This window comes from Suncus etruscus, chromosome 17, assembly GCF_024139225.1.
Source record: "Suncus etruscus isolate mSunEtr1 chromosome 17, mSunEtr1.pri.cur, whole genome shotgun sequence".
Classification (NCBI taxonomy): domain Eukaryota; kingdom Metazoa; phylum Chordata; class Mammalia; order Eulipotyphla; family Soricidae; genus Suncus; species Suncus etruscus.
The window spans coordinates 2,368,985-2,388,168 of NC_064864.1; the positions used below are offsets into that span (position 1 = coordinate 2,368,985).

At 35.1% G+C, this 19,184-nt stretch overlaps 2 protein-coding genes across 2 annotated transcripts in view; one reads left to right on the forward strand and one right to left on the reverse strand.

Moving 5' to 3' along the window:
• The window catches only part of CTNNA3 (catenin alpha 3), a 1,601,008-nt gene that overhangs the window by 256,182 nt on the left and 1,325,642 nt on the right, over positions 1-19,184 (forward strand). The window lies entirely within an intron of this gene.
• On the reverse strand, positions 343-1,478 carry LOC126033533 (ribosome production factor 2 homolog). The gene is given in 2 exon segments (XM_049790501.1): positions 343-1,242; positions 1,245-1,478. Coding segments are annotated over 2 exon segments (918 nt in total). The 5' UTR covers positions 1,432-1,478; the 3' UTR covers positions 343-511.

Below are 19,184 nucleotides of genomic sequence, written 5' to 3' on the forward strand. Positions count from 1 at the left end.
CAGATTTATATAAGGAGTCTAAAGATTCTATGTCATATTAAAGTATGAACAACAACTATTGGGTGCATTCTAGAATTATGTACAAACAAAGATGGCATTTTTTCCCTTATTGATATAGGAAGCCCTGTGAGTCCTTTCCCTAATGTCTTATTTTAATTTTAATTTTCTTATGTGTGGTCTACTAAAGAAATACAACTATATATTATACATCTTTATTTCTGAGACTCATATTCACTGAAAGTTCTTTGCAATAACTTTAATACTTTTAGATGTTGTATTATTATATTTTATTTAGTTTATTTAAATAAATAAATCCACAGAAGTTGATTTACCAACAGGATCTTTTTTTTTAATATCTCAGAAATTTACTTTCAACTGGGTATTATAATGCTATTTATAGTTTATACAAATTAGAAAATGTTTGTGTAAGAAATTCTGAAATGACTGATGTGTGATAATTCTGTTAAATAACCAGAGTATAATAAAAAAGGCAGCTATTGGTTAAGTTCCATCAGTTCTGTTTAATTTGCTTTGACTTATTCTCCAGGTCTTCTGTTATCTTTTCTGCAGGTCGCTTCTTCAACCCTTTCATTTTCCTGGTTTGTAGTTTGCTTAGGTCTTGTTTCTGCATGTGAATCCTTCCGTAAGTTGTACCAAAAGTATCATGAGAGATATTTTTCTTCTTCTTTGGCTTGAGGGCTTTGGGTACTTTCATAGCTAATTTATAAAGGTCATCTGAAGCCAAATGTGTCCTCCTCAGAACTAAATCTAATGAGGGTCCCATCTCTTCTAGTTCAATTCGTGGTGTTTTGCATCCGGATTTCTTCAACAGCAACTTATAGCTTCGAAAGTAAATCTTTCCATTCAGTGCAGTGAAGTGCAGAACATACTCTAAACCAGCCAGCCGGATATTTGAAACAGTGGGGCCTCTGAAGAAATCAGTAAGCAGATTTTTTAACCTTCGGTAGTCTTCTGTTACATCGAAACCATCACCAGCAAATATTAACATGGGCTTTGTTCCTTCAGGACATTTACTATTCTTAATATCATTTAAAGAGGAAAACTTCTCAATTCCTAATTCGATCATATCCAGCACATGGTAGTCATACATACGACCTATTACCAGGTTATTTGGTCGCTTCTTATTGTGGGAACCAAACATAAATAAAGAACAATCTGACTTCTTTGAAAAGAATTCCAGTGATGTCTGATCTTCAAATGGTCTTGTAATATTTTTTTTTTATACAAAACACCATATGGCTTTTTCAGAGCATACATATCTCTAAGTACTTGGGTCACTGTTAAACTTGCATTTCCTCCTTTAATCAGCATGGCATTTTTAATATTTTCATTGAGCTTTGGTTCTCTCTTCTCAAGAAATCTTTTGGCTCTTTTTGTTTTTGGTTTCACGACTCGGTCCAAAGCGTCCATGGCCGGCAGCAGGCGACGCAGAGTGGCCAGGGGACGAGACACGTGCCTCTCGCCCAGGATCTTTTTTTATGCAAATTATTTATTGGTTTAAAGCCAAACCTAGTTAAAACTCAATAATTTTCACCAGTTATCTAATGTTCTCAAGTTTTTCTAGATGTTTGCTTTGTCATTATTTCTTGAAATCCCTAGAAAAATAATATATAATTACTTTCATGATAAAAATGATCCATACCAATATTAATACAGAGTACTGAAAATTATATTGCAGCACTCTGTTGTCATGCACCTGTAAAATGACTTTACTTTTTCCTTTTACCTGTTCTGAGTTAATTAGCACAGGTACCCATAATTACATCAACCCTGACCCTTAGGTGATTTATATAAAATTCTGCCAATGAAAGTGGCAGAAAAATTAGCAAGAGAAGCTTAGCTGGCTCAGTACGATCCAAGAGGCTACCCAACATTCCCTGGCTGAAATGCACTTCTTAACCCATGACTCTCTCTGGTTTCTTGTACATCACACCTTGCTGCTGACCTGTCCACTTCACGGTCAGCACTAACATGGTGAATACTATGAACTGCAACGGACTGAAAGCAATCAGCAGGTGTCAATTGATGGGAAACCAGCCAACCAGTGAGCTCCAGAATTACCCCCAAGCACTCAAATGATCCACTATAAAAATTTTTAAATAAATTGCATTTTTTGAAATAATTTTCCCACCTATTTTTATGCTTCAATGTTCAAAACAGTTTAAATCAATGTATAATAAGGACATACATAAAATAAAGAGAATAAAAATAAGTCTAAAACCAACTCAAATACTTGTGATATAAGTTATATCATAAATACTTAGCTTGAAAATATAGCTATGACTAAGCTTAAGACTTATGTGTGAGATTTGTAGCAATATGGTATTTATCACAAGCCAGAAGTGGAACTGCCTTTTTCCTCCTATAGTTCTATAGAAATGTTGTTACAAATTTATTTCTGTAAGGAGCTAGTACACAATAATGGTGAAGGTTAAACTTTCCATATAAGTATTGAAACTGTGCTTCATCAAAACAGGTACACAGATCAATGAAATAATATTGCAAGTCTAGAAATAGAACCACACATTTACAGATGTATGTTATGACAAAGGACACTAAAAACTTACAATGGAACAAGGAAAGTATGTGCATTAAATATTGGAAAACTGGATAGCCATATAAAAATAATAAAGCTAAACCAAGCCTAATAACATGTAGACAAAATCTAACTCAAAGACTTGGTTGTAAAACCTGAAGTAATAATATATATATAAAGCCACAGGCAATTTACTTGGAATCAACTCTAGAGGCATGTCTAGGAACTCATTCCACCAAGATGACAAACAAAAGCTATAATAAAAATATGGGACTAATCGAAAAGAAAATTTCTGTTATGAAGGAAACTTACACCAAAATTTATACTAGTGAAAGGGATAATATAATATAAAATATGTTCCTTGTCTTTTAGGGAATGAAAATAAAACAATGAGATCCCACTTCAAACTAAAGCCTAACACACATGCTAGGTACTTGGGCAATACTCCTGGCCTCTTTCCTAAATTTTTACTGCTCTAGATCATTTGTTTAAAATATGTTCTAAATTGAAAACAATGTCATCATCCTTACATCATTAATTCAACAAGAAGATGAATAAGGCGAATTTGTTCAGGTTCCGCCCTTGTCTTACATATATTAAGCTCTTTATCAATCCTTACCACAGAAGAAGAAACTAAAGAGCAGAGCTTTAAAGTCATTTTAGTGGCCATATTGGTAAGAACAAGAGTTTAATATTGTCTAAATGCAAATTAATACACTACATGATTGATATATTCTCATAACAAGTACCAACTCATCATGTATTAAGCAATAAACCTACTTAAAAGACGAATCAGAATTCAAACTAGAATAGGTGGGCCGGAGAGCTAGCATGGGGGTAAGGCATTTGCCTTGCATGCAGAAGGACGGTGTTTTGAGTGCCAGTATCCCATGTGGTCCCCCGAGCCTGCCAGAAATGATTTCTGAGCATAGAGCCAGGAGTGGCCCCTGAGCGCTGCCTGGTGTGACTCAAAAACCAAAACCAAAACAAAAAACAAAAACAAAAGAAATACCCAACTAGAATATGGCCCTGGATATTAAAAAAGTTTACATTCCACTTAACCTCACTAACAAACCAGAGTTATTATAAGCAGAGAAAGTCATTGACTTATTAACAAAAATTAAAATATGTGATTGTCAGTAAATAGATACATATAAGTCACTGAATATAATAATTAAAAAGTTTAAAGAATTTCTAACACCAAACATTGTTGCTCCTTAAAATCTAAGATTTAGTTAATTCTGCAGTAAAAATAATCTGTGGAGCAACATTTTGCCCCAGATCTGATTCCAACAACCCCTGAAATGTGCCATCTAGACTATTAGGCCACAAGGTCTCTAACTACTTGCCTTGGTAGGCCCACCTTTGGTCCCATGGATTCAAAGCAAGATAGCTGCACTCAGAACGATGCCATTTTGTCTCACATCAAGATCCAACACTTCCAAGGGTTTATATGTTTGAGAAGTATATGTTTGTGAAGCTTGAAGCCATTACATTTTTTTTATTAACACACTTGTGTCAACTTATCCACACACCAACCAAATTACCAATATCCCTCCATTTATAGTATATTTTGTATTTTAAAATTGCTAAGAGTGTAGATCTTAAAACTTCTCAAAAATCTTGTAATTATATTAACTAGATTATGGAGACTATCATTTGGCAATGTGTGCAAGTTTTGAATCATGTACACTTTAAACATATGACATTTGTCAATTATACTTCAAGTGAAATGAAAAATAAATCCTTTTCTCATTGTAGTATTAAATCTTATAGTTTCTTAAATTTGAGAACTTGGTCTATATTTTATAAAAATGCAACCTTTCAGAAATAGTTTCCTAAGATTTGACAGATCGCTACCATTACATATTTAGCACAATCCTAAAGAAAATGTCCTCATAAAGAATTAAGATTAGTTTGATGAAAGGCAGATTGTGTCTGTTATTAGAGTGTTATTCATTAGATTAAATCTATGTTTCACTTATGATTTAGAATTTTATACCTCACTTTATTCTAAAGTTTTAAGTTTCTTGTTTTGATTAGATGATTTTTACTAAATTTGGATTGACCTTGTTAAAAATAAAATGATAAAGAGGCTTTAAAATCTGTGCTTGCTTCTGATTTATCTTTCAGATAATAAACCTGATGCTCTTATCATATTCACATGTATTGTATATGAAGTTTCTGGTCTTTTCTCACATAGATTTCTCTACACACCATGTTCTTATTTGTGTAATTTCTCATATTAAGATGTTTATATAGTGCCTTTAGAATTTAAACACTTTTATGCTAATAGCCTATAATTATCAACAGTTGTGTGAGTTTGATAGTGTACTATATTATTTTTCTTAGGATAAAACTAAGACTTACTGATTTTGAATGATTTCAGTCTTGGAATTAGAACTGAAATAAATATATACCAGTTTTATATTCTTTTAATTATAAAACGTGGCCTTTGAATTATTTTTAAGTAGTAAAACAAAAATATAACATTAATTAAAAATAGAGCATGAGACTGCAATTCAAACATATTTATGAAACGAAGTGATGACCTTTTCTCAAGAAAGGTCAAATCTGACAGTCAGAAGACCTTGACATATAATATTAGGTCCCTTTTAGATAATTTGTGCAAATATTTGCATAAATATAATAAAGATCATTAACATTGGAGACAATGTGGGCAAAGAACAGAAGAATATGAAAATGTATCAGCTACTTTGTATGACAATGTGCCTTATAACTGCTCATTTATTTATAGCTCAAAATGCCCACACTGGGGGCTGGATACCTAGTACTGGAGTTAAGATGCTTACCGTGAATGCAATTAACCCAACGTCTATCCCTGGCATCACATACAGTGCGGTTGCTGTGACAATCATCCCCCATGACCCCTAGCGATAGAGGTAGGAACAGCAAACACTAATCACTGGATGTGCCTCCATGTGGCCCCCAATTAATTGTTTTTGCTTATTATCATAGGAGCTAACTCACCTTAATTAACATAAAATGATCTAGAAAGTAAGTCCATTTTATGGAAAGAATAGCTTAAACTACAACTTGAACCTCAGATTTCAGTAATCATAAATAATTTGAATGCTTTTAATCCAAGATGTTCTGGAACCCATAACTTTAATTAATTGTTCAACATATGCCTACAGAAAATTTTATTTGTAAACTATTAAAATGAGAAATTCCTGTTTGTACCTTGAAATTACTTTATAGCATTTCCCAGATGTGCTGAATTGAAAAGACTTAGCTGGCTGTAACTATTCCCAACTCTTACTTATTTCTGACAAATTTCTCTCTGGTTGACTTCTCATTATCTCCTTCTTAATAGTTACTTCCTCCTTCCCATTTATTGCTGCTATACAAACATTTTACTTTCTAGTTCATAGTTTTTCTTTCAACAGCAGTCCCAGAGGTTGAATCATTTTAGATCCACTTGAAAATCTGAATATATTACACCTACTGGGGCTTATATAAAGTTCAGTAGGGTCTGTATTGTTTATGTACCAAACAGAAATACAGATTAATGCATGTTAAACTGCCTAGGATATGTGCTTCTCTAGAGGAAGAAGGCTCTTTTATCTGTGCACTGAATTGCTAATATGCCCATTTCATTTATACTGTATGTCAAAGAGTTCTGAATTTATATCATTGGCTGGGATGGCTTTGAAAAGACTCAAAAGACATCATACCTATGCTCTACCATATATCTCTGAGCTTTGACATATATTGAATTTTTCTTATCAAGGCTGTAATATCTCTGAAGGACTCTGGCAGGTTAGTCATGAATGACTGTTCCTGCTAACAACTGAGATTGTTCTCTGTAATTAAACTGCTTTCCTAAGTGTTCCTTAAAGAGGGGTTTTGAGATTTTTTTTCACTGGTAGTCTTTGATCAATACCCTTTTAGTTTGTCTCTCATTCTATAATGAAAGGGGATTTTGCTTACCAATTTCTTTTCTTTGTTACCTAACTTAATATTTAATGATGATATATAGCAAATCAATGGCCAGTGGGTCAGTTAAGAAGTGTGCAACGTTTCATAAAGTTAGCTATAGGGTATCTCAAGAGTTTCTGAATTACATTGAGGGTCTGTATGTACCCATTCTTTTATCTCTACCGAGACATAAGTCCTAAGAAGTAGCTGTCAGCTGAAGAGTTGTTTATTCCTTATTATACATTTTAATTTGTGTCAAGTGATATTGACTGGACCCTACAACTAAACTAATTAACCTAAGAATTATAGTTCTTTTTTTGGTTTCTAAGCTCCACTATAAAGTCTGAGAAAGTTAACTGCTTACTTTACTTGTCTAGCTTTACTTGTAGTGATAAGGGCTAACTTTCCTGGATTCCCTGGAGGATATATCTGCCCATAAAAACGTTAGATTTTGTTTTCCCAATGAAAGCTATATTATAGCCTGGAATATGACTGAAGTAGTCGAGTGTCTGCTTTATAGACATGTGTATGCCAATTTCACCCTTGGCATAGTCAGTGTGCCGAGAGTGATTCCAGTAATACTCTTATTTGTGATCTCAGGCATCATAACAAAGTGTGTGATTTTGTGTGAGCACTGTATCCAAGTATGAATCATGGCAACAACACAGGGAGGACAAGAAAAATAAAATGAAAGTTACAACTATGGTTAGTGCCATGCATCTCCTCCTCCTACCTCTTTTGTGTATAGTAGTGCTACCTATACCTGTCGCAGCCATATTGTGACTTGTGACCCCAAGACTGGGAACCCTTGATGCTGTTTAACTGTGGGCAGCCACCGTTATGGATCTGTTTTGCAGGGGAAAGATTGTTTTCTGTTACATTAGTCAAAAACCATCTGTTACTAACAGATGGTAGTTAATGATTATACTTTTTTCATTGATTATTTATAAAGAGATAAAGGGCAGTCTATTATTTTTGGATATTTAGTATTGAGTATATTTTTTTATTGTGAGTGCCATTCTGTTCATTGTAGTATTTAGCAGTGTCTTTGGTTTTTTTTTTATTAGATGGCAGTTTACAACCAAAGTGTTACAACCAAAATTATCTTTAGATATTGCCAAATATTAATGCATAGGAAATAGTCATCATCTACTAGGAAATGGGAAGATTTTTTTCCTGCCAAAGGCCATTTAAATACTTTCAATATTTGTGAAAACCATGATGTCAGCAGGTGAACTGTGGATAGCTGCTAGGTATTATATATGTCTGTTATGTCATGTACGAGGGTCAGACCACAGGCTTTTGCAGGCTTTATATATATGCGTAGTCTCTGTGCTGGACATTTTTCACCTGTGATTCTAGTCCAACTCCTGTTGGAAAACGATGTCATAGAGTTTTGTTGGAGTTATAATTAAACCTTCTGATATCTGGTGTGCTGTTTCACAGTCAAATGTACTCTAAAATAATTTAACAATTGAACAAACTAATGAATGACATTTTGAAACCTTAGTACTTGGGTGTTAAAAACACTTCAGGAACATGATTTTCTTTTTTTTTTTTTTTTTTGGTTTTTGGGCCACACCCTGTGACGCTCAGAGGTTACTCCTGGCTATGCGCTCAGAAGTTGCTCCTGGCTTCTTGGGGGACCATATGGGGCGCCGGGGGATCGAACCACGGTCCGTCCTAGGCTAGCGCAGGCAAGGCAGGCACTTTACCTCCAGCGCCACCGCCCGGCCCCTGGAACATGATTTTCTTTGGGCAGAGTCATTAAATGGCTAGTTTCATGATGATTTACTTCACAGAATTTTGTTGTTAAATAGATTTACATAATTTGTATATTAATATCTTATGATGGAATATTTTTCATCTTAATTAAGTGACTAAAAATAATTTTAAGGTAAGGTTGGGTTAGTGAGTTTGTTCTTAGAAAAGGCTGCACCTACATTTTCTTCTCTTTAATCATCACAGAGGTTGGTCCTCAGTTTTTGGTATGTCACTAGAAATACTTTCATGTGCTTCCCTATGTACAAAAGGTAATTTAGTGGATTATAAGTAAAATAATTTCATTATTTGTGGATAAAAAGATGATATAGTGGACAGAATGCTTGCAACCCAGGTTCAATCTTGGTAATGAGAATAGTCTACAAACCACTGCCAGCAGTGATCGCTGAGGACAGACGCAGAAATAGTTCCTTAGCACTGGCAGGTGCGGCCCCAAATAAAATATCTTCTTTTCTCATGGTTATGTTGGTTAATATATTTAAAATTTTAAGATTAAAATATTATATGTTATATGTGTAACTGGTAGATAACTAGTTATTATCTATATTAATTTTTATAATATTATCAATAATATTTATTATCTATAATAACTCCAGAGTAGGGTTTGAGTAACTGTTGCACTTGGGCTATATCTGATAGGTAGTAAAACCATTTGTATTATAATTTCTGTCACCTAATAAAAAATCTAAAGATACTGCTAAATCCTAAAATGCATAGAATAACACCTACACTAAAAATTACTCAATACTTAATATCCAAAATAATAAGGTTAATGGACTGTCCTAATGGAAAAATATTCTTTTAACTCTTTAAAAATCATCAATAAAAAATTGTAATCACACCACCATTTGTTACTTATTGTCTCTAGTTGCTTCTGTGCTAAAACAGCAGAAGTGAATAATTAGAATACAGATTATATTAATTAATTTACATTAATTGTACTAATTGTGGGAACTACCAAAGCCCTAGAAATTAAACAAAATTAAATGACGGACTGACCTAATGGGGCAGATCACTTTCTGGGGATGGATATCTAGAGAGATTATAAAGAATTTCGAACATCTTATTGGAATAAATTCTGCATGCATATTCACATACAAAAATTGTAAACTCAAATTTTTTTCAACTTTTTTGCCCACACCTATGAGTCTATATCCATTCTTTCACCAGAGTAATCAAGCTATTATTAGTTTTAAATATATCTTCCTAGGTATTATATATAAATATAATCATATGAATAATTTACATTAAAGTTTTTATTTATTTTTTAGTTTTTGGGTCACACCCAGCAGCGCTCAGGGGTGACTACTGGCCCTGTGCTCAAAAATAGCTCCTAGCAGGCACGGCTGACCATATGGAATGCCACCGTCCGTCCTGAATCAACTGCGCGCAAGGCAAATGCCCTACTGCTGTGCTATCTCTCCAACCCCTATATTATTTATTTTTAGATTAGCTTAGAATAGTAACTATAGTTTTCTAAGATTCTGTCAAAGAATCGATAAGGATACAGATTACTCATGATAATAATATAAATTTATACCAATATTTTATAAGATATTAGCCTACGACTGATTTATTTTTCTGTGAACACAAAATTAAACATATGTATTTATGTGTATTTTACTGTTTATATTCTATGTAATAAATGTGTATTACTACATAACATAAAATAAATTTTATTGATGCCATTGAATAATAGAGGATCATTACTAAAAACCTATTGAATTCAGTGATAAAAATCAAGCTATAGAATAGTTATATATTTATGAATTTTCCCTAAACTAATAGAGAAATGATTTTTTGGTATATTTATAAATAATCTCCAGAAAGAAACATTCATATCTTCAAACAAACCAACAAACATCAGTGATTACCGCAATGTATGAATGGAGCTTACCTCATAGATGAGAGCAGGTCAGCAACTCTGGTGAGTCAGGAACTTGGTGCCATGGAAGTCATAGATGGGCTAGTCATGGTAGGATAGGAATCTAGATTTGCTAAAACACTGATCCTGTGGTTGCTGTGTGGGATCACTGGTCAGGGACCTGGGTTTGCGGGAGATGTCTGCTAGTCTGCTGCTATATAAACTTCCTGGGATCATGGGTGCTGGCAGGTACCATGGTGAGCCTGTTGCCTACCATCACACAAACTTTCTGGAACTTGATGCTTGTGGCTACAGAAGCTATACGAGGTGAGTTGGTGGTAGGCAGGATGTAGCCAGGTAACAGTGGATGTTTGATGTACTCTCCTTTCACTTTGAGGGTATAATACTACACCTACTGGAATGGATAATGCTCATGGAAGACACCATGAAAGCTACATGTCTGTGTATAGTTGATGTAGAGATAGGTGTGAAATAAAATTGGGCACAGAGAGGTGAATATGTGGCATAACTCTGGAGGAAAAAATAATGTTCCCTTTTTTGGCTGCAAAGAGCTCAGAAGGTCCCCTTCACCCACATAAAGAGACAAGGTGCCCAAGTAGTTGTAAAGATGGGAGTCCAAACCAGGCATCCAATTAAATAAAAAAAAAGTCTTACGATGAGTTTATGACTCTTTACTTGCATTTCCACACATCTGAATGATCTTTTTTGTCCCTTTTGAGCTCAAAATATAAATATTTTCTCCTTTACCCAGGGCATTTGTAATGCTTATATATGCATCATAGAATAATGCTTTTTATTTTAAATAATTATCTGAATACTTTTCTCTATTAAGAATTGTGTTTATTTCAATTGCATGTAAGTTGGAACCTGCTGAATTGAGCTAGTGGTTGATAGAAGTAGCAAATCCAGACTTCCTATTCTGTGTATTTCTTTCAACCACCCATCATATGAAGTCTTAAAAATTAGGGCTTTCATGGAAAGGTTAAGGCATCTGGTTAAGCCAGATTCTTTGTGCTGAGCTAAATTTATTTGCAGAGTTTTCTGTTGGTTCGGGGCAATGCAAACTTTTGTGGCTTGAATCAGGCAGGCGGTGGAAAATTCATTCAGAGTTCCTTTGATATGTGGGGTGCTCGATCTCCCACATCTCCCCCTGTTTAGTATACAATATGGAAGGGACAGACGTGCCTCGGTGGACTGGCCACACTGGGTGAAGAGGTGTGGGGCTTCCAGTCACCGCATCTGCTACCCTTGAGTCAGTCGTTTCCAAAGCTTGGCAATGGGCGAGCGCACAGATTGAGGTCTATGCGCCAGCTCCTCGATAACTTCAAACTTAAGTGGTGGAGAGTTGGCAGGAGGGGAGATGTCAGGTGTCAGCTGGTCTTCTGAGGTGCATAGTTGTTGGTACAGAACCTTTGAGTCCTTTCTGGTTGTGGCTTATAGATATGGTTGTAGTTATAGATATGTTTTTGTAAAGTTTAAATTATGATCCTTATTGCTTGCACAAAAGATAGATCTAAATGGAAAATAGGCTAAACAAATAATTGTATTTGCGTAAATATCAATTAGCTATTTGTTTAAGAATTTGCTTCCCCTCCCCCCATCCTGCCAGGTTCCTCTTTATCCTTCCCGCCATCAAAATGTGTTTATAATCGGGCCTTGGGGGGAGGGGGTGAGAAATTCCTCCCTAGGCATCCAAAAACTGCAGAGGCTTGGCTGGGCCCAGAACACTCCGAATGCCAGGATTTCTTGGTGTGTTTGCCTGGTATGTTGGGGGCTCTGGGCAGGACAGCTAGCCATAGGACCCCTGGGCTGACCACTTAGTCCAGGGGAACAAGATTCCCCCACACCAGGCGGGTCTTCAGGGCCACGCCTGGTTAATCGGGCCCTGGGGGGAGGGGGTGAGAAATCCTTCCTAGGCATCCAAAAACCACAGAGGCTCGGCTGGGACCAGAACACTCCACATGCCAGGATTTCGTGGGCTTTTGACTGGTATGATGGGGGCTCTGGGCAGGACAGCTAGCCATAGGACCCTGGGCTGACCACTTTGTCCAGGAGAGCATGATTCCCCCCACACCAGGCGGGTCTTCAGGGCCACGCCTGGTTAATCGGGCCTTGGGGGGAGGGGGTGAGAAATTCCTCCCTAGGCATCCAAAAACTACAGAACTTCATGTATTTCATGTATTCAGAATATCCCTTATTCTTATGTTATGTTTTCCGTATACAGAATGTTTATTTTGTATTCTCCCCTTTCCCACACCCCTACAAAGCTCTTTTATACTCCTTAACTCTCTAACCCCTTCTCAAACATCACTAATCTAGTTTTCTCTTTTTAACTTCAGTAGTGTAGAATCGTAATCAAAGTCCAAAGCTGTGCATTGTGTATGACAACCCCAAACTGTTTCAAGATACATAAAATGGACACGTATTTCTTTAGAATATTTTGTGTTTTTTCTCTGACAGCTATAATTCTTACTAAATGTTGTCTTATACAGTGATGATTCTAACCACTTTTTATCTTCTCTTTTTGAGCTGTTTAACAAGGAATTTTGGTGGAAGAGTCCCCCAGTTTAATGCTTATGATTGAATCATGTCAATGGAATCATTGTAATTGTTCTTATGGCCCCCATATGCGCCAATAACACCATGTGGCATTGCTTCTTATTTGCATAGGCACATTAAAATGGGAAAATAGTATAAATACAAATAAGATCCTATCTAATAGAGATTAGAACACACAAACCTTGTAGTGCAAAGGGACCTTACACCCTGAACATTGACATAACGACCTGGCACAGACCTCAGAAGAAAGGGCATATTCCATTCTCCCCTGAACCAGGAAAGCCATCCACGAAACATCCAGGCTGGTCTATAACATCACCTGGAAGCAATCCTCTAACATGGAAGACCTACACTGCTCAGACTTCGACCTGCTCAAAAGAGACTTCCCTTAACACTGAGAAGACTTAACAACAACAACGACCGGCTTACAGGACAGGGCTCCCAGCATTGCCCTTTGATTGTGAGGTGAAAGGAGAGGATGCTCCACGTCCTGACTTCAATGTAAGATATGCAGATTCCAGGATCTTTAATACAGAAACATGATACCAACAACAGAGACTGTGTGAAAAATAAAAGTGTGTTGGCACTACAGACAATGTATTGGATTGGACGATCTAGCTTGCTTGGAGCCTAGACTTGGTCTTGTGCCAGGAAACTTCAGGGGCCTGGTCTCTTTGTACTTAGGCCAAGGTTATTTCTTTCCATGTTCCTCATATTTTGGTGGGCCTATGCAAACAACAATTGCCACTCTAACACCATTCTTACTGTGCTCCTTTGACTCTAATCCTTAAAAAGAACTCACTTAAAATTTGAGGTTAACTTAAGCTAATATGCATGTATATGGAAATGTAAGAAAATACTATGCCTGTAATGTTTAAGGAGTTACGTAAGTTTTATGGCTTTAGATTGCCTTGTGTACTGTTAAGAAATATTATAATGTGTTACAATCTGGGGACTTGAGGGACAAAGTAATTGTACATGGATTCTGTCTTATTTATCTTAATGTTCTTTGGCTGAAATTTCAAAGTTAATATATCAGCAAGGGGACTTCTGAGAATTATGTTATGGGTGATTGTCCTTCCACTGTAACTTTACCTTGTCCTCTTACTTTGCACCCTTGTTCTCATAATTAAAAATAAAAAATTAAAAAAAAATGTGTTTATGCTCCCATTGGTTAAAATTGTTGTACTTGTACAAATCTGAAAAAAAAAAGAAATAATTAGAATATTAAAGAATTTCTAGAATATTAAAAAGAAAAGCATCCTAAAAAAATTAGGGCTTTCTCTCTACATACAATGTAATCATAAATATGTGGTTCCACTGTTGATCTAAGAGACTAATCAACTGTGTGGTAGGTAGAATGGAGGCAACCTTGAGGGGGGTGCTTGTGGTGGGGGTGAGGTTTTTAGACATTTTAGTAGTGGTGAGCTGAGGTAACTGTACACTGAGAAAATAAATGTCGATATCATTGTAAACACACTCCCTTAACTATAATAAATTAAAAGATATGAAGTTGGGACAATACTTTTTCAGTAATTAAAAAGGAAGATTAGTGGGGAAAGATGTATATTAACAGCAAGCCAACAGCTTGGAAGATGACAAACTCTTCCCAGAGAACCATCTTACCTTTGTAGTCACAAGAAGTTTACATAGTAAAAGACCTAGAAAGTAGGAAGTCTATTTATTTTTAGACAGAGCAAATGACAGACATGTGGGGCTCACGTTGTCAAACTATTCCCTTGTGGACTGAACCTCTGCGTATAAGGGTTCTGCTTACCTGTTGTCTTTCTTGCATAGGTTTTTGCTGGAAGCACAAGGTAAGAGACAAACATTTCTTACATTCTCAACAGCCTTGCCCTGGATACTTGCATTTTTTAAATTTTGTGTTCATCTCTTAATTATGTTGGCACTTTATGCAACAGCAGTGATTATTTTATTTTAGTCAACATAGGAAAGGGGCTGTTGTTAACTTTGTCAAATATAAGTGATACTTAGTTTTCTTTATTTTTTTGGTAAAAATATCAATTAGAAAATCTGAATTTCTTTTTTACAGCTCAGTTCTACTCCCTGTTTTGGTATTGTTGATAAGCTCATGTTGCTATTACTAATGAGAAAATTGAAATAAATGTTAGGTTCAGAAACATAACTTGTGGATAACTGGATATGAATGGTAATTTAATTACTTAAAGTGAGTTTCTAATTTGTTGATCTGGAGTGTGTTTCCTTTTGAATATGAACTTTTTAAACTGTTCATATAAGGAATTTAAACCTACATTGTAAAGACGGAGGTCTCAAGAAATCTCACATTGTAACCCCAATTTGCTTTATTATAAATTTATCAGTTAGGGAGTAGGGAGATAGAACAGGAGTTAGAGCATATGACTTGTTTGCTGATATGAACCTCAGCACCACATGGGGAACCTTCCAAGGTGTAACTCTAGAGGATCTCAAGCACGATTGGTGAGTCTTGTTGCTTGGTCCCTTTGGGCATCTATACTGCAGAGCCGAATCACAATACATTGTATTGAATCACCAACCTGGATGGCCAGGGAATAGTCCCCTAAGTCCTGCTTAGGATGCTTCCCTATATCCTTCCCCAAAATAAAAGCCCAGAAATTTAATACAGCTTGCTTTATTTATTTATTTATTTATTTATTTATTTATTTATTTATTTATTTATTTATTTATTTATTTATTTATTTATTTATTTATGCCAGAACTCTTCAAAGATATTTATTTTATTATCACAACAGTTTTGTGTGTTAAGTCCAGCTTTTGCATTCATTTTATAGATATTAACTTTGTGACCCAAGAGGTGATAGTGAATCTTTAGTACAAAGTCATACAAAAAGTGCGAGTTAAAATTTGAATACAGGTCTTTTGGTTGAGACCATCTGATTAACAAGGACATGAAATGGTCTGATCCTAACAGGAGCAGTAGCCTAAAATGCACTAGTTCTTTTATGCAATTCCATATGCTTTCTCCCTGAATATTCTTTGTCTATCAGGCTTATTTTTCATGATTTATAGACTACTTAACAAGTAGAGGGTATCATTGCTGAAACCTTTAATCTAGCTTTAAAAAAACTGTGCTTTATAAAGAATACTTTTTCTAACCTTATTTTTATTCATTCACATGCTTACTTTTGCCTATATGAACTTGCGTTTCATAGAAGTGTTATTTTATAAATATTATAACTGGCAAATATTAATTAGGTTGCAGAATAAAGCTATTGTTTATTGCTAATGGTAACTTTTTGGTTTCCTATATCTTATAAAAGTATCATGAAGTGTTTTGTAGTATCTCTTTGTAGCTTTGTTTATTCTTCTCTTTAAAAAATTAAAATTGTAAATGAATAATTCAGACTCCATCCACACATATGGGTAGTTCAGTTTAGATGCTTGTAGCATTCATCCTGGCAAATTTGGAGGTATTTATCACGTTGGCTTCTAGATGTTCCAAGAAAGGATGCTTTAAAAAAAGTATAAACTCAGTAGTAAATGTTTCCTAAATTAAGCTCTGCAGGAAACATGAGGACTGTTGTGGAGAATTTGAAATGCTCACCACAAAGTCATTTATTCATCTTTCAAACCTATTGGTCCATTTACTTGGGTGGATACACATCTATTTCTTCTTGATATTATGCCAGACTTAAATTAGCTCTTAAGTAGGTGCATAATGATGCTTAAGCAAGACTTTTGTAATGGTAGAAATAATGGCGAGACTTTGCTTTAGAAAGGCCAGCCTCCTGTTGTCCTGTTGGTTGCTATATTAAAAAGAGCAAGCTAGTTCAGATAGGATCTATTAAAAGATTCAACCCTACATACTAGATTACTAGAACAGCTTAATTTCCCCTATAAGCCCAAGTTCATATTTATTATTTCAGATTTATGATAAGTAGTTGCATTGGTGCAAAGTTGATCTTGTCTTGTTTATTTAAAAAATCTCATTCCATTTCAGTCATTGATAGTGTAATCTTGGTAATGTCTGAAAGGATTATATTATTCATCATTGTCACATTCATTTAACAAAATCGTTTGAGGTCTTTACACTGTCCTTGATGCAGAAAATATTTTTAAAACCATGGTACTGACTTCAAACAGTGTATATTTTATATCTAAGTGATGTCCACCTTTGGCTCATGTTAATTGACTTTTGTTATTAGTGCATATGTTTTATTTTATCATCTTCTTTGAACAATTCTCAATTAATGATATAGATAATTGGCTAAATAAATGAGGCATTATGGGTAAATAACAAATTTAGCTGTTGAGTTACTAGTATTCTTTAGAACCAAAAAGGGTGAGTCCAGTAATGTTTTTTGAACACAATAATTAATTGTGAAAAGATTGTACTTAATTAAAGCTTAGGAACTTCTTAACCAGAGTGTTGTCAGGTTAACTATAGAGGAGAATGCTTTAGTGAACTTTTTATTGGAGTAATATTGGATTATAATTATATAGGTTTCATGTGTACAGATTTTAAGTTAATATCAATATATACTGCTATTCATTTTTAAGTATAGAATCTTAGTTTCCATCACCAGGAAGTTGGCCATTTACATTTTGAAGGGATATAAAATTAAACCCAAATAATATAGTCTTGTAATATACTTTACATAAGTTTTTTAAAATACAGGTTAAGGTGAAGGAGGAAAGATATCGCTTCTGTTTGGGGTTTCATGATCTTTTCCCCACTCTGAAATCAGCACCCATTTGTAAGCTGTTTATAGAAAAAAGTATTGGCCAAGGATCAGAGTGAGGTAGCCAGTCAGAGGGAAATAGGAGCTCTCTATCTGGAAACTGTCTAACAGTACACAAGGAATTGGATCTTGCTGGCTGTTACAGTAGTGAGTTAGGAGGTGGACTCTTCCCTGGTCGATGATGTGAGACCAAAACCTTGAATCAAACTGTCAAAGACCCTATGAAGCTGGAGTAATAGTCCAGAGGTACAGATAGTCAGTAGGGTGCTTGCCTTATACCCTGCCGACCTTAGTTTGAATCCCAGAAAACGGTTCCTTGTGCTTCTTAGTGATACCTGAGTGGAGAGCTAGGTGTAAACCTTGACTTGAGTACCAGTGTGGCCTCAAAACAAAAAACAACCCCCCCTCAAATTTTTAAAGACCCTAAACTAGAGAATCTGGTAAAGATATCATAGGATTTTAGAGGTTTTGTGGCTGACATCATCTGGATTTTTTTTGAGTGAGTGGGCACCTTTCATCCTGTGCACCTTCTCATAATTTCGGAAGGCCTGTAAGGCACTATCATATTCCACAACAGCTGTAATATCATTAATAGTGCGTGAAATTCCTTGACTGTGACAACTCCACTTTTTATTTTATCTATTATTTATTTATTTATTTATTTATTTATTTATTTATTTTATTTTATTTTTTGGTTTGTGGAATACACCCAGTGACGCCCAGGGACTATTCCTGGCTAGGCTCTCAGAAATTACTCCTGGCTTGTGGGGACTCAATGGGACGCCAGGGATCAAACCCAGGTCCATCCTGGACCAGTTGGGCACAAGGCAAAAGCCCTATCCCTCCGGCCCAAACAACTCCACTTTTTAAACACTGTGATCCCTGTTGGTACACAGCAATTTAGACGCGAATGTGTATCTAAAACCACCTGATCTTCAAAAACAAACAAATTAAAAAAAAGTAAAACAAGGATCAACTAGCAACAAGAGCTTACTAAAAGTTATGACAATGACCACATTGCGAGATACAACAATTTTCACAGATTTTCTTGAGACTGTACTTTTTTCTTTCTTTTATTATTATTTTTAATAATTTCTCTCCCACTTACTTGGAAATAAATGTATTTTGATCAATATGTCCTCTCTATGATAGATAGTCTTTAAATAAAGTAATTTATGTAGTTAAAAATCCATGAATATAAAAAAATTGGAAAGAGAAAACATCTCAAGTTTGATCATACATTTTACAAAAGGTGGGAGATCCTTGATTTCAATGAGATATTTACCATATAGAACTTTTCTACTGAGAAAAAAAAAGAGGGAGCCTTTTGCTTATTTGTCTTTGGGTTATTTTGCTACCTTGAACATCATCAAAGAAGATAAATATATTCATGCAAATATGCCATGTTCAGTACTGTCAAAACTGTAGTGGAAATGATAGTAAAAATTAATCAGTGACTTCAACCAAATGTCTTCTATTTGTCCCTGTTAATACTACAATCATCCCTAAGAGAGATTTAAGAGTGCTAGTATAGAGTTTGTACTCTTTATCACTCAAGTATTTCTTTCTTCCTACATCTTTGTATCCTGAGCATACAATTAACCACAACACTTAAATCATTGTGGTGGTGTATATTTGTCTATTTACAGGTGAATTCTGCAAATATTGTATTTTTTCAACTTCTGTTTACCTTGCTTAATTCTAGTGTGTGGTATATAGGGGGTGCTTACTGCCTATTTGGTGAGTTAAATTGCAT